The 17,373-nt window shown below is 43.4% G+C and overlaps 1 protein-coding gene across 2 annotated transcripts in view; it reads right to left on the reverse strand.

Moving 5' to 3' along the window:
* Positions 1-17,373, reverse strand: part of LOC146805036 (interleukin-5 receptor subunit alpha-like) — a 450,109-nt gene that overhangs the window by 60,161 nt on the left and 372,575 nt on the right. For both annotated transcript variants that reach the window (XM_085620451.1, XM_085620452.1), the window contains exon 8: positions 12,803-12,950. In XM_085620451.1, the coding sequence (XP_085476577.1) occupies positions 12,803-12,950 (148 nt within the window). The remainder of the gene's footprint in view (positions 1-12,802; positions 12,951-17,373) is intronic.

Raw genomic sequence — 17,373 nt, forward strand, 5'->3', positions numbered from 1 at the left:
CCAAGGGCAGATTAGCTGCAGGGACAGGTAACCCAATGGCTACCTGCTCCCACACCCCTAACTCCCCTAAGTCTAGGATTTAATGGACACCCCTGACACCAGAACTTAGGTCCTGAACAACCCGCATCAAAGAGGACAGAAGAAAAGACCTTTGTCTACGACAAGCAAAAGAGGGATACCCTGCACCCGTGGCAATGCTCCTGGAACTGCTAGACCAAGACTTGTGCTAGGCTGTTTCCTGGTTCCCCCAGATAGAGGGACCCCTGTGAACGCCTGTAGCACCCTAAGACTTCCCTGGATTAGTGGCACTAGTCCCCTGCAAAATGAGGGTAAAACAGTGCTCCAGATCCGAAGAATCGCTGGCCATTGGGTTTTCTGAGGAAGCGCCCAAATCCAGATGGTCTAGAACATTGTGGGAACTGTAGTCCTGCCTTCCATAATCCTTGCTACCTCGTTCCTTGGGACCACTGACGTCAAAGTTATTTCTACTCCACTTATCACTGCCAGGGCTTGTTGGTCGCCAGTCCAGCAGCTGACCCATGCATTCAATGCTTTACCTAGAGGAAACTCCATCGGACATTTATCCGACATCAGCAGCAGCCCCTTAGTTATGATTTTGCATCGTTTTCCCCGCAGCACTGTTTCAGCGGTAAGAGCAGCTCTCCGGCAGCTACCGCTCTGCACCATAGACAGACAGGACAACGCTGCACCCGGGCTCCACAGGACAGACAAAATTGAACTGACTGTTTTGGCTTGATCCTGAGACCCGCATCACCTGTACCCTGCAAGTGTACAAAGCAACTTGTCATGCAAGTGACCGATTTTCACTAGTGGTTGTTCCTACGGACCGCAATGTTACATTTTCACTGTATTATTTTGCTTAAAAAATCTATAACTCTATACATTATTTGTATGGTATTCCATTAATTTGGATGTATAAATTGAGATAAAAATAAACTCTATTTTTATAAATGTGTGTCAAATTTCTCTCAAGTTGTGTCAATTACCTATCGCCCATGGTGGTACTCTGAAATGCTTCACACATGTTCCTTTAGTAAAGCCTATTCTTCTCTGCACTTCCAGAACTGAGCTAAGTATTGATTAGTATGAATCCAAGTACTATCTTTTGGGTACCGTTATAGTACATGGGAAGGTCTCGCCCCCACACCACACACCACATAATACTCTACTTTCATACAGGAAAGATATTGAAAAATCACTATTTCCACGTTTCCTCTCAAAGAGGTATCAAATATTGAATTTTGAAAACTGTTTCTCACAAATTGTGAAAATTAGCTGCCTGTTAGATAGTATGTCATCCTCTATGGGTACAGAGGATTCATTACTATCAGACCCGATAGATAAGAAGATTGAAGTGTCATTAAAGAGAGCATCTGCGGTGACAATGATTTCTTTTTGCACTGCAACATGCAGCTTAAGCCTCACAAACCTTAATGAAAAGATTTTCAACAATCATTTGACATTGTACAGAATGGAGATGATTGCACTGTAGTGCTAGGCAATATGCAGTTATGGCAAAATCTGTTTTGGACACTATTTTTGATCTTTTGTGGTCCAATGTCACTACAGCTGGAGGAATTACAACTGGCAGAAGACATCTATGATTATAGCCATGGAATACGGATATGGTCCATAGATCATTGCTAACGCACTTGCCCTTAAAGAACATGTTAGAGGAAGAATTAGGTGATATTATAAAGAAAAGGGTAGTATAAATGAAATTATTGCAGCCTTTGAAGATTCAAAAGGCAGGATTGTTTCTTTGTCATAAAACTCAACAACATATCAGAAACTCCTCGTGGTGAGGGAGCTGTCTCTGATGAAAAAAGCTGACCACAGCTGCAAGTGGAAAAACTAAAATTACAAAGACATGACTATGCTAGAAGGGAGGAGTTATCTGCAGGGGCATGAATAAAACATATTTGTCATGTGTAGAGGAAAAGGATAATAGAAAAGTGGGCTATTCAAGTAATGAAGAAGGGTGTCATTTGGAATTTGTAACAAATTGAGGCTATTGGTTGAGAGGGATGGAAGCCCTACTCAAATAACAAACACAATCAATCCTTCTGATCAGAGTCACTAAATTAACTTATGCTTAACCCCTTCAGTGCCCCGCCCTTTCCCCCTCCTGTGCCGGGCATTGTATTAGCGGGCGGGGTCCATGATGAGATAGTCTCGTCATGGGCACAGCGCAACCGCGCTCCATGACGAGACTATCTCATCATGGGCATAGAAGAGGTTAATACTCTGGGAGCTTGGCACAAAAGTTGTCAGGCTTAACTTAGAGGCAATGTGTAATTTATTCATGCAGCACACAAACAGTAATAAATTGAAAATACAGCACAAGAAAAATCCCACACAAATTAAGAAAAATTCCGTACATTTCTATAAATACAATTACACCAAACGGAATGAAATGCAATCAGTAGACCTGAAGTTATGAATTTGTAAAGCTTTTAGTGAAAAATAGCACCAAAATTGTGCCAACTACTAGTATTTGGTTGCATGAGATCTGGATAAAGTCACAAGTTATGGCCGGCCATGATGGAATGCAGGTCAGATACAGTCACCAGGTTTGCCCTGTTCAAGAGAAATTCTGAAGATTTCCTGGAGATGGTAGAGTTCTTAGTGGGGCCAGGCAGCAGGCTGTAGCCAAGAGGAGGTCGTTGACAATGGGGAGCCGCTGAGCAAAGTCTCAATATAGCCGTTGATAATGGCAGGTAAAACGTTCCCGGTGGCAAACCTGATTTTCAGGCCTAGGAGATTGTCATCGTTGATGGGGTTTGTCGCCGTTGAGTCCTGTGAAGATTTCTACCTTTGGATTTAGAAGCTTTCATGAGCTCGAAAATACTCCAGCGGGATGAGGCTGCAGTTGGTATCTGAAGAGGGCCCACGAGGCGAAATTCCATCATTGGAGGTCCCGCTTCTAAAAGAGATTTGATGCTACCTATAAGAACAAAGAGGGAGCAGCGGCATAGTCAATCCTACTGGGCATGCATCTTTGTCGGATTGGCTTGCAGGTAGGTCCCACGTTTTGTGTTTTGGTTGGAGGAGGCCACTCTGGACCCACACTAAGGGTCCAGGACCTCGGGGGCACTGTTTGGGGGCCAGGACTCCCTTTATCAGGGACCAGCAGCAGCAGGCAGGTAAACTGCAGGGTCTCTGGCCTTTGCTGTGCCCCTGTAGCACTAACAGGAGGGCAGTCAGCTAGCCTTTGGAGTCACTCTGGTGGCCCTGGATTGAGAAACAGGTCCAGTCTTCCTTCCTCATGCAGCAGGGTAGTCCTTCCAGCAGCAGGACATCATTCGTTTAAGTCTTCGACAGGTCCAGAGGTCATCTGATTTGGTGTCTGGGGGTGCCACCTTTTACCCCCAGTGCCAGCCCATGTGTTAGGGGAAAACCTGGCCTACTTCCCGGCCCTTTATGGGTTTTGTCTCCAAAATGTCTGGGGTGACAAAATACTTGTGGCAAGTTCCTTTGTGTGTGCTGCAGGCAAGGTCTGTGAAATACAATTCAGTGCTGGGTACAACTCCTCCCCAGCCATCCTGCCAGAATGAGCTATCCTGCCACACCAAAGCCCACTTTGATACCTGGTCTGGTAGGAATACACACACCAGAATAAGAGAGACAGCCACAGTCATGTGACCTTGTTTATTGGCAGAAAGCACTGTAGGTGACATTTCTAGTGTGACTCAAAATTCAACTTAACCACTAAAGAGGATTTTAAATTAAAATTCAAAAGATTGCAAGAGGCATTTTTCTACCTGCTCTGAATCTAAATTTACACTTTATTAAATGTAATAAGGTAACCGAGATAGCCTGGTAACATCAAAAAACGTCTTTAGGAGTTTTCTCTGTTATAACATGTAAAAGTTAAACCCACATGTCCTGCTTTTTAGATACCATGCTCCCTGTCCTCGGAGCTGTTAGGGCCTACTTTAGGGGTGGGGAATAAGTTTTAAAAAGGCAGGTTTAGGCCTGTGAACTGGCTTACTTGTCAGGTCAAAATGCAGTTTTAGGCTGCTGTTGCATGCCTGAGAATTGTTTTTAAGTGCTACTTAAGTGGATGGTACAATGAGTGTTGCAGGCCCACTAGTAGCATTACATTTCAGGCCCATTTGGTACACGTGGTACCATTTCCTAGGGATTTGCAAGTAAATTCAACATGCCAATAAGGTGTAGGTAATTGTTACCATGTTTTAAGGAGAGGAATAAATACTGGTTAGCAGTGGTAAAGTGCAGAGAGTCCTAAAGTCAACAAAACAATTTCAACAACATAGGAGGGGTAGAGGAAAAATGTTTCAGGGAATACCACCCAAAGAGGTCAGGTTTAATAGAATTCAAGCCTCAACTTCCACTGGATCCTGACAGAATGACTCATTTTCATCAGATTCATTTAAGAACGAAACTTTTCAAAATGGAGTGGAGAAATTGCTAAAAAAGGGGGTGACAGTGCAAGCTCTGCCAGAAGAAAGAAAATTAGGATTCTAATAAATCCTATCCACAATATCTCTGTTCTCTTTGATGTCAACCGATATGTATCCGGAAATTTGCCATCTGTCTTTTTCAATGCAGCCTTTCCTCCCCCTTTTTTCATGCATTGAAATCTACTTTCTAATTCTGCCACATCTCTGCAAATTCCGTAATATGGCTGTTGCGATTCACACGTACCTATCGTTTAGTGAATCAATTCATTTAAGAAAAGTTTCCCCATCACGTCTCACCTGATATCTTCCCTGCGCATACTTGCGCGCTCTGTTTGTTAAACTTTGCCCTGGTAACCTACATCGCGGCAGCACCAGGTTGCAGTTTGGTCGTATGCCGGGCCTGTGAGCCTTCCAACGGATTGGCTCACAGTGTGTTACTCTTTCAGATTGGCTGACAGTGTCTGATGCTATCGGCGTTTACGTGGCCACGCCCATAGTAACGCCTCACTTGTTCTCGCGAGGTCATTTTCTCTCCTGCCTTATATACAAGCCGGTTTCCCCGGCTTTTCACCAGCGGGGTCCGGTCCTGAGGGAGTTTTGTAGGCACCAAGCGGGTGTTTTGCACTGAAGGCGTGAGTTCTACACGATCGTATGACCAGATAAGTAACGTGGGTGTATGATCCTATGGATACAATTGATTTCCTTTTTCTTCTCTTTCTTTACAATTCTTTAGGGTGTGCCATTGTTGCGATCACCCCCCTCCCGAGACCCATGATGTAGTTAGTGACTACATTACATGTGAGACACCCCCTTCATCTTTTCCTTCTTTTTTTGAGGTTTTGTTAAGTTGTGATGCCCAATTGCACTATGTTTAAAGGCTTTACGAATAGTGTTTAACACTGAGTTTGGTGGTTACAGGTATATAACCACGATGAGCATACAATTTTGTTCAATGTATCTGTTCTTTACCTCCACCCATTAGAGTTTTATTTTGAGTGCACTCATTTCTTACAGCAGCACCGATGATCAATGGTTACCACATAAGTGCACTGCGTAGAGCACTAGCATTTGTATGTCCAGACATGACAAACCTAGACAAGCTCAGCTAATTATTTTATGTTTGTTTTCTCTTTCTATGTTTGTATGTGTATGTCATTTACTTCCAGAATAAACTTGGTTCCTCTCAACACGAAGGACACCTGATTATATATTTATTTTTATATATTTTTTCACACTTACAACCTTTGGTTAGGGTGGGCCTTAGCGTGCCCATACCGCCGAGGTTTTCACCTTACGGTCCTGACGAATGCCTGTTTCATTTACAACACATAGGCAGAAACATGTTGACCCTTTCCTAGCGGACTTCGCGGAATAATTTATTCAGCCTTAATTGTCCCACACCTTGTTTTTAGATATGCCTGATTGGCTTCTAATAAAATCTATTCTTTGACACAATCGTGACATTTTTAACACTCACTTTTTCACTATTTCACTGAACACGAACTACCAGCTCCACAGTAATCCTGGCGTTGAAGCATACTTGAGTGGCATTCGGCCTCTCCTGGTGGGGCCCGATGATGAAGCATGTCACCAACTAGGTTGGTGAGTGAAGGCTTTATTAAGAAACTAGTCGGTTTCTCCTGTTGTGCTCTACTTTAACTATATTAAAAGGCACACTCTTCTGCTATTTATATGTCCATATAAATCTGAAATCTCATAAGCTCTTAAGATTCACCCTGGGACAAAACCACTATCAGTTCACTGCTCTATCTTTTGGGAAAACTAGTACTCTGAGAGCTTTCACAAAACTACTGGCTTCATTAATTGCATAACTTCAGGTGAAAGGAATTCCGATTTTTCCTTGCAGGAAAATGTCTATTTTTGCATGATCACACCCATTTTTTGGACTAATGCAGCTTTTAAAAAAAATTTCTGCCCACTGTGACTCTGCTAACGTGGCTTCAATGCATGTGCTCTGATACCTAAAACATGTAAAAATTGGGTGTACTTCTAATTGGCATATTTAAATTACCTGTATGTCCCTAGTATATGGTATAAAGTGAACCCAGGAGCTGTAAGGTAAATTTCACTATTGGCCTGCAGTACTCATTGTGCCACCCACTATAGTGGCAGCGCAAACCTGACTTCGGGCCTACCTCCTTAACCTGCTTGCACAATTTTAAAACTGTGAATTTGACATGTTAAAATAACTTATTTTGACAGGCCTAAACCATGCTTTTTGAAAAAACTGATCAGTCACTCTAAGTGAGCCTTAATGCCGATAAGGCAGGGTACATGGTATTTAAAAGTAGGACATGTAAAAGTTTAACGTTAAACAGATCCTTAACATGAAAAGGCATCAAAAGCTACTTTCAACTCCTATTTTAATACTGTTATCTCTATCTAGGAAACAGCTACAAAGTTGATTCTTGAACTTTTTAAAATATTTATTACAAAACTGATTCACTGGTAAAGTTGGATTTGTTATAGTTTAGAACAGGGACTTTTAGAAAGTCATCTCTTTCCTGCATAAAGTTTCTAAAAGCCCATGCATATGAATTCTAACTGTTACCCTGGAGCTGAATAGCCCCTTGATAAGGTGTGAACTTGCTCCCAGAACTGAGATAAAGGCCTGGTTGTGGGAAGGTTTTCTGTTCCTCTAGCAGCAGGACCATCTGGGTTGTGCCTTTGAACTTGAATAACTTCAAAGAGGCCTGCCCTGCCACAGGCAAATGCTAGCTGACACCTGCACATGTCCTTCTTTCACCCACCTAATCAACCAGGCACCAATCCTAGTGGGAGAGGAGAGAACTAGTTTGGAGTGACTACAGAGTAGGTTTTGCTCAGTTCCCTGGCCACACCTCTCGAATTCTGCCATGCTGGATGTAGATGGAAATGGGCACTGCCACATTGTTTGAAGTAGGGCACACAGAAACCGCTGAAAAAGTCTGCAGTGTTACCCCTGGGATTTTTTTACCCTATTAAATAGGGAGGGAGCCAGATGTCACCCCCACCCATAGGATAATGCCAGGTATAAATGTGGGACACCTAAGCACTCGCTTCAGAACACTTCTGGACCTGTGAAAGACAGAAGAAGGACAGCACCTGCTTTTGAAAGCAGTGAGGGGACCTGGAAGTCTACATCTGCTCCCTCTTGTACTCAGCATGAAGAAATAGACTCCAAGACTCAGTTGGCTGACCTCCTGTTAAGCTACAGGGACACAACAAGCTGCTAGAAGCCCTTTTTCCGAAGATTTCCAACTGTACCTGTGCTGGACCCTCCTGATGGCTTCTGTCTGGAGTGAGTCTTGACCCCCCCAGGTGCTTTTTCTGAGTTCCGGGGACCCTTGCCTGTGTCAAGGTCTACTAATCCTATGATCCTGAAAAACCTGGACCTTAGAAACGTTTTGGCTCCAAAAACCTATGGAGGACCGGGGCAAACTTGCCAAGTCATTCTGATGAAGATGTGTGGCTGCTCGGCCAAAGATTCAGGTTGCTTGAGCTTTGAGCTTTTCCACAACAACAAATCTGCTTTAGCGGGACATCACAGAGAGGTTATCCAGACCTATGGAATACTGTTCTGCTAAAACTTGCAGCTTTGACCTGCTGGTGAAATCCAATCTCCAAAAAGGGGCCAAATCCAAATATAGAAAGGTTCACCAGGTGAAGATGCCGCAAGTTTCTGGTCTTCAAGGAACCTTTCGACTTTTGAATTTCTCTCGCTTAGAGAAGATAAAACTTCTGACCAAGATGAACCTGGTTTCTATATCCAATCCACGCTCCATTGTGGTTGGCTATTATATCACACCTAGGTCCCTATTAACCAGATGACCAAAGTTGATGTTTGGTGCTTTTTGGGTCTATTTTTACTTTAAAATGTAATATCTCCAATTTCTCTTATTGTGTTTTTGTTGTTTTTGTGTCATTATGTTCATTAAAGTATACGTTATTTTTCTAAATGGAGTGGGATTTTTATTGTGCTGCTTCTTTGACTTTTTAACTGTTTTAGTATTTAAAAGTGCTTTACACAGTTTCTTAAGTTAAGCCTGTCTCCTCTGTGGTTGAGCTTAGGTTTAAATTACTAAAGCATTAAACTGGTCCTCATAACAATAGTGACAGTATTGCTTGTGGTGGACTACCATTCACACCAACTGACAATCCACTTTCTCATGTTTCTTTTTTAGAGGATTTAGCAATTGCTGTTCCATATTTTAAGGCATAAGAATACACAGCAATAGAGTGCAAGGTCCTACAGAAATTAAGATTCCTCCTGAACAGACTCTGGCTCAAAGAGACTGTTTATAGGAGCGTTATTTCACTCAAATATAGGAAAGGTATTTCTTACGAAGGACAGAAGTCTTCTTCATTGATTGCAGGATCTGCTACAGAAGGACTTTGCATCAATGAAAGAATTATTTGTGTTGCAAGGTCATATGGCAGCCACTAGGGCAGTTGTAGCTTGGATCAAGTTCATCTCAAACCTTTGCAACAAAATCTATTCGAACATTGGAAACTGACTGTCCACAGTTTGGAAATAAAGCTGAGAATGCAATTTAGACCTCATTGCCATGAAGGTGGACTCCCTCCTTCTCTATTGTGCACTAGAAACACATGCAGGGAAGCATGAAGGGTAAATGCACTGCCATTCTGTTGGACTTCAAGTCTTCTTCATACATTTTGCCCATTATCCTTCTCCCGAGGGTGGTGAAGAAGATACAGAGGGGGAGGATAAAGGTATTTTGAATAGCCCCGTTTTGGCCAAGAAGGTCATGGATTTTCCCAATAAATCGTTTACGCCACACACTTCCTTTTCATCTACTGATTTCTACCAGTCCACCTCTGTGGTCACACCTTTCCGTACAAGTCCTGTTACTCCTTCATCTGATGGCATTGGTCTTGAAACTTTAGCTCTGCAACATTTGGGGTATTCTGAATCAACCAGAAGTTCACATTCAAAACATTGGCTCCATTTTAAAAGATGGTGTCAGGGGAAACATCTACATTCTATTTCATGAAATTCTTTCCAGGTATTAGATTGTTTAAGGGGTGGATTTCAAAAAGATCTCTCACTCTCTGCTTAAAAGTCCAGTAGGCTTCAGGGCTGTACTTGGGAACCAAAAGGCAGACCAGACAAAAATGTTGAAACCAGCCCGGCTCCCTTCATCTCCTTGCTATCTCAATCCACCCATCCTCTCTGTCTCCTTTTCTCCTCTCTCTTATCCCTCTATGATCGCTTTTGGTCTTCACCCCCCCACCCCTGTCTCTTTCTTTTTCTCTCTCTCTTGAAGCCATGCCGTGTCTTCTGCAGTTATTCTCAAAGAAGGTGACAGAGGCACCATGGGCCACCCTGGGCTCTCAAAACCAGCCTCCAGGGGCTCCAGCCTGCTGAAGAAATGCCAGTTGGAATAAAAGACCTGTACAGTTGTGGTGCAATTCAATAAAGGCTATTCGACATCTAGAAAAATCAATTTCTTCTGTAGAGGTTGTGGTGGGAAGCCCTCTTTTAACAGTTTTCAGACCAACTATTAATAATACATCCACACCAGTTTGGTATTTTACTTTAGTTATAGCGCTCACAGCATGCACAATTTGAGCCTTCACAGAGCATACATTTCATATATGTAACTGCTAAACTTGATTTCCTTCTAACTATAATTTCTGCTAGGTGATGAGGGAGAAACAGGAGCCTTGATTAAGGGTCTTTTTTATTTAAAGATTTTTGGGCAGATTTATAATAACTGGCGCATCCCTGCATATCAGCAGGGATGCGCCAGTTATTTTGCGCCCCAGCTCCGCCATCATGAATGCGCCGCATTTATAATGCGGCGCACCATGGGGCAAAAACGGCACAGATGCGTCACGCATCTGTGCCGTAAAAGTGGCGCATTGCTGGAGTTGCGTCGCAAGCGCGACGCAGCTCCAGCAATGCTCTGGGGGGCCCTATCTGCACAATGCTGCGTCAATCCTTACGCCTGCTTCAAGCAGGCGCAGGGTTTTGACGCAGCATGGGCTCAAAAGTGACTGAGTGAAATCTTATAGATTTCACTCAGCCACTTTTAGGAGGCGTTCCTGTGCCGGAACGCCCCCACCTGCCCTGGAACGCCTACATGTGGCGCAGGGCTTTACAACGTGATGCATCTCCCAGATGCGTCATGTTGTAAATGCCCCGCACCATGGCGCAGGATTTGCGCCGCTGCTGCGTCACAAAAGTGACGCAACGGAGGTGCAAAAGTGGCGCAAGTGCAACATAAATCGGCCCCTTTGTGTGATAGAATAATTTTAAGGCCTGGACTTCAATTTATTTCAAAGAATAATTCTAAATTCAATTTAGAACTGGACATCATTCTTACTGTTTTTGTGTTGAATCTGTTTTTCTACAAGAAGAGATATAACACACTCGATAATAAAAGAATAATTTTGATTTATTTGCAAAGAACTTAATATTTTCATTAAAAGAAACTCTTTTACTTACTTATGGAAATATCAATAGTGGGGAAAGACCTTATACTGTTACGGTAAGTAGATGGATAAAGGATGCAATTTTGAATGCATACAAGTCTATAAATAAATAATTTCTTTTGGTGTCCATGGCTTGTCAGAAAGAGGGATAGCAACCTCTTGGGATTAAGCACAATATGCAGAGCTGCTACATGGACAGAAGGGAGTTAGGAATGTTTATCAGAGGATGTACTGGCCTATGTTTAAATGTACAGGATATTTCTGTTGAGAACTAATTTAAGATCTGTTGTCATTTCATTTTCTCTCATAAGTTGTGAAAACTAAACTATAAGATGTGTAATATGAGAATGCTTGTGATTGCTCCTCAAATCAAGAGGACTGTGATGAGGAAGATTAGATGTGGAGGTAATGACTCGATTACTTTCTATATTCTTCATTACTCCCAAACTGAAACTTCCTTCTCATAATCCCTCCTCAGCCTATGCATGGTCTAGGCAATTTTGGATGTTTGGTAGTTTGGGAAGCAATGCAGATGAACTATAGTCCTATGGGTAGAGGAATGGGAAGGGCTGTTCCTTGTTTAATAAAATTGAGAGCGTACTAATAAAGAGTTCTTTGTATAAATAACAGGTAAATAGCGGAGAAATTGTATTGTGCTTACTATAACAGCTGTCTCACATGCAGGAATGCCCCAAACATCAGGACTGTGATGAGGAAGACTCATATTGGCAGTAGCAAAGATTACCGGTAAGCTTTTGAATCATTAAAAACAATAGGATTACAAAAGGAGCACAACCCTATGTTACTAGTAGTATTTGTGTATCAATGTAGCTGAAATGAGATGTATGATACTAGACGTGTCTGTGGAAATAAGTTAAATTGACAAGACTGCCAGGGTCTGTCACCCTTCTTAATGTTATGCGCCTTACTTTCCATAGGTGTAGGAAAGTGGTTAATTGTGAACAGAGTGAGCACATGCCTAGGCTGCAGGTCTAGCTGGGTTAAATATAGGTAAAGAAAGCTCAAATCATAGGGGGTGCGATAAATGCGATAGGGCTCTGTATACTGAGACATTACTACAATTTGTTTAATAAAATATTTTCCACTCAAATGATGGAATGGACATACACTGAAGATATGTATGTGTGGCATGCATGTCACAGTATCACAAGCTGATGAGCCTGGTTCGGGTGTTAGCCTTCTGCGGTACACATGAGTACCATTGAGGGAGAGAGGGCAGCACAGACCACTGACACCAGGATTGTGTGAAACAGGTCTTTTCATTTGAAATATTACAACATAACCTGGGCCTTCTGTCTTACAAAACTATAACCTCACTATACATCTTTAATCATACAAGATCAACTATGCCTGCCAATAAATTAACCCTCTCCCCATAACAACCTCAAACCTCAATAACATACTTGCATGATAGCTGAGTGTAAGTGGGGCCTCTAATATCCCTTCCCTTTTCCTACCTCAACTACCCATTCAACCTCTTTGGACTTCCTACCTAACCTTGAACTTCCCATGTCATCCCCGGTGCTCCCATGATAAAATGGTGGCTGGCACCAAAAATGGCATCCGCTATATGTTGGGCTGCATAAGTATCCCAAAATAGCCCTAAACCCATGTGCAGTCTTCTGGACTGCACCACTTCCCCAAAAACACCGGCGGGAGGCTGCCCTCCAAATCACCATTGAGACATGTTGTATTAATAATGTTATTAAGACACAGAAAGAAGTACACATTGTTTAAAGGATAGCTGAATTAATAATGCAAAACATAATCAATCCTGATTAACACAACATTAGAGATAATGAATTTGTTGCACGAAGGGCTCTAGGTAAACTTATTCTTGATTATAATACTCAAATAAGGAGTATGTGACCTACCTTTGCCAAAGAAAACTGATTCACTCCATTCACCCCAGTCTTTGCTTTTTGCACTTGCGCAATTTTTCTTTGCCCGAACTCGAACTGAGTATGTCTTCTTTTTGTCGTAATGTGGAATCAAATGTTCTACTTTGCCTTTCTCCAGAACCTAACAAACATATTTGAAAAACTTCATTCTTGTGCTGCTTTCTTCACAGACGTTTAATATTCACACAATATGGAATTAATATTTCTTTTCAAAATGAGCTGATTCAGTTATGTATTTTTATGTTTGAAATTAAAGTAATAATTAGGGATTATCAAAGAAACATGCTACATTTGGACGAGCTTCTTAAAGCAATGCAACATTTTAACCTAAAACAGATAATAAAAGAATGTAGATGAAAGGTATTTATTTTTACTGTGTTTGGCAGCATTTTGAATAAACAACAAGAAGCTAAGTCATAAAGAGTAAGATAGAACAAAAGGCTGACGTCACCTTACATCCAAGAACTTGTGCACTTATATGTCACATACAGAGAAAAACATACCAATGCATTTCTGAGGAGAACAGGGAAGGGGAACAGAAGGGGACAGGGGAGTTTGCAGCCCTGTAAGAGTTACCAGTCTACGTAATTTGCTGTGTAATGCTATCACCCATTAATCAGGCTTAGGGAGAGATTGTGGGGGGAGTGCATCAGTGGATCTGCCGAAGGCAGTGTATGAAGCGTCTGGATCCACCATCAGCAGGTAAGTACGTAGCGTTACCCAGATGTCTTTAGGACTGGAAGTGGGTGGCTGTAAAGAGGCAAAAGTGAACTAGTAGTGTCCCAATATATCATATCCTTCAGCTACGCATCTGTGGTGGGTAGTTTATCACTGCCCCATAAAAGTACTATGCACCGTTTGGCCGACAACATTGCCATGGAGGCAAATCGTCTGTGTCCAGGGCTAAAGGGCTTGACATAGCCTAGGAGTGCTTGGAGGGGATCGGTGTCTACAGTGTGTTCTAGCATAGTAGAAATGAGTGTGAATATGACCTACCAGTATGTCTGTATGGCGGTTCAGTTCTAGGTCAGATGGGCAAAGTCAGCCCAGTCTGCCACACACTTGGGGCAGTGATGAGAGCGCTTGGGGTCAATTTTGGAAAGAGCCAAAGGTGTGGTGTATGCCAGATGCAGATATTTATAATTAACCCTGGGCGTAGTTCGTGAAGTAGCACTACGCGAAGCTACGCAAAGTGCACTTCGCGAGCTACGCGTAGCACTTCGCGAACTGCGTAGTACCCTGTTCGCACTGTGCAAGATGCCGTTTTCAATGATTGCACAGTGCGGACAAGCATCCGGCACTGTGCAATCATTGAAAACGGCATCTTGCACAGTGCGAGCTGTAGTTTTCTGCCGCTCGTGTAGATTTTTACTCGAGCGGCAGCTTTCTCAACGCGGACTGGTAGTTTCTCATCGCGAGCGGTCGCGAGCATACGCGACCACTCGCAATGAGAAACCTTACCTCCTCGCGTTGAGAATCTCGCCGGGATGTTTATTTTCCACGCTCGCCATTGGCAACTTAATGTTGCTGATCGCGAACAAGGAAAAAGTCTCGCCGGGATGTCATTTTGCTTGCTCGCGGTCGCCAACTTGATATTGAGGACCGCGAGCAAGCAAAAAATGACCGCTGCACTACGCAACGCTACGCATGTTTGCACTGTGCTACGTTCAATTCGCGTAGTGCGAAGTAGCGCAAACTTCGCAAACTACGCGAGCGTAGCGTAGTGCTTTGCCCAGGCTTATTTATAATGCAAAGGTTTGTGTCAGCTATTGGTGGAGACTAACTTTGTCTGCATGCAGCAGCAGTGCCATGTCTTATCTGGGGTGGGCCCGTGGAGTTGTCCAGGTCTCTCTCCCAGGCTGTCCAAGATGTGACCGCCCGTACCAGCCTCAGGCCCAAACATGAGCGATAGAGGTGAGAGACAAGTTTGGAGCTCTCCAACAAAGATATCAGCATCGTCAATAGGGGGAAGTCTGCTGGCTCTGCAGGGTACGTGGGCAGAATGGTACGGAGTGTGCTGTATAAACAAAGGCAAATAAATAGATCCATGGCCAAAATGGTCCTATTGGAGGTAAGAACAGTACAGAGATCCAACTTGCGCTTGCTGAAGAGGTCGCATATTGTGCACAAGTGGTAGGCTGAGAGTGTACATTGCACTAGTGGTTCCTGTGTTAGAGGAAACCATTGATTATTTTGAAGAGGGATATTTGGAGAGTACAGAAGGTCCACGCCAAGGTATCTACAGAGTTTAGACCAAGCCCAGCAGGTTGTGGAAAGGGTGTGAATGTCCGGGGGGTCACGTGGTATCCTTTAGGGGGGATCAAATGTAGAAGAAGGTGTTCCGCCTGGTTCTGCTCAGGCTTCAAGAATTGAAGTCTAGCATCTGGGTGGAACTAAATATAAGAGAAGTGGCACTGCATGACCACATAGTAGAGGCAGAAGTCAGGGACTCCGAAGCTGCCCTTGGCTTACGGGAGGGTCAATGTTTCCCATTTAATTCTAGGACGGCAGCCTGCCCTGATGAGGCGAGTTAAAAGGCTGCGTAGTGTGATGAAAAAAGAATTATATAAAGCAATTAGGATGTTGAGAAATAAAAAAAGAAAGCGGGGAACCAACACCATTTTAATAATGGCATTTGCCCAATGATGGAGATTTGTAGCCGAGTCCACCCGTCAGCCTGGGAGGATCGTTTATCGATCGTGGGCCCATAGTTGCAGTGGATCACTTCCTCTTTTGTCAATGAAGGTGATTACCCAGATATCTGGGGGAGTCATTACACCACTGCAGGCGATAGTACAAAGCACAGGGAGTGGTGGCATTTGTCAGTGGGAACAGTTCCGACTTGTTCCAATTCACTATCAGGCCTGAAAGAGCACCATTACATATAATTTCCCTGATAATGGGGGAAATGTTTCGAAGGTTCACGCACAAATAGGAGTATATCATTGGTGTACACCGAGGCCAGAATCAATCCCTTCTGAAAGCAAAAGCCTCTATGCATATGTTTGTCTTGAAGATGTGGGGTCTGCTGATCAAATGCAACAATAAAAAGTAAGGAGGAAAGTGGGTATCCCTTGTGGGTGCCTCTGGAGACAGAAAATGCGTCAGTGAGGTGATCGTACACCCAGAGGTGGGACACAGAGTAGGCATATAACAGCAAAATGAGGTCGCAGAACCCTTGTGGTATGTCGAGCTTGGTGAGGGTCACTTTCAGAAAAGGCCAGTCCTTTTCGGCACCGAGGGAAATGACTGCCGTAGGGTGGGCTGGAGAGATTTGATTGAGGACCGCAAAGATGGTGCATAGGTTGATGGTGGTGGAGCGGTGTGGCACAAACCCAGTTCGTAAAGGGGAAATTATTTGTTCCATCCGTAATGCCAGGCGAGTTACAATGACATTGGAGTGGATTTAATTGACATAATTTTAAAGGGACAGGGGCATGTAGGAGGTGTATTGATGAGGCGGTTTACAAGGTTTGAGTAGAAGAGTAATGACGGCCTCTTGTATGGTGGGAGATAAGATGCCGTCTTCCAGCACTTCTGCGTATACCTCTAGAAGGCAAGGTACTAGCACCTGTGTAATGCCTTGTGGAAATGACCCATTAGCCCATCCAGACCACGGGCTTTGGACCCCCCATTGAATAAATAGCCTCTGAGATCTCCTCAGAAGTTATAGAGGCTGCCAGGGGCTGCCAGGAACTGCCGCTGGCCATCTGTGGGCGAGATCATGGCAATTTCAGACAGGGAGGACACAATCTCAGTAGAGTCGCCAGAGGCATATATGGTGTACAATGTTTGGCTGCATGAAAGGAGCATTTGGGTGACACCGGCGTCATCAGAGACCCGTACACTGTTGTAGGTAAGAAGGTCCGTGATGTATGTTTTCTGATAGGCGGGCCAGGGTGGTGTCATGTAGTTCCTATATACCCTATACAGGATCTGCACGTTTTGGATAACATAAACTGTGGGTTTGGTGGCAGACTCATTCTGTGTACTCCCACCAGATACATTAGACTGTCTGTCTCAGCTAGCTGACAGTGCCACTAGAATCTCAGCCTATTGGGGAGAGAATAGTTCTTGCCAACCTCAGAACATGATAACCCTGATCCCCCAGGATCGTGGAAACAATATACTACTTTTCACTCAGTAACTCGTGCTCACTTAGTTTGTCTCAGAGATACACAGAATAAACAGTCTGGGTGTTTTAATAAGAATTCATTGTACAGTTGTTATTCTAGTGTAGAATAGATGAGCTGCAACAACCATTAGACAGTAGAAGAGATATATGATTAGAAGCACTAAGAAAGTAAATGGATGGTATAGCTCTACCATCTTGCAATAATCATGAATACATACAAGTATATAACACACATGATAAAAAGTGCGTACTCCTACGATGCCTCCCTAACTAGATGTACCTAAATGTACCTAGCATCTTTGTAGGTGTTATGCCAAGAATCCCTCTAGGATTTAGTCCATCCCATTACCTGAGAATGAGAGAATATGGGACCCCGTCCTGGTCTCGAGTTAAACACCCCGCGAGGGAT

The sequence above is a fragment of the Triturus cristatus genome, chromosome 8 (genome assembly GCF_964204655.1).
Source record: "Triturus cristatus chromosome 8, aTriCri1.1, whole genome shotgun sequence".
Classification (NCBI taxonomy): domain Eukaryota; kingdom Metazoa; phylum Chordata; class Amphibia; order Caudata; family Salamandridae; genus Triturus; species Triturus cristatus.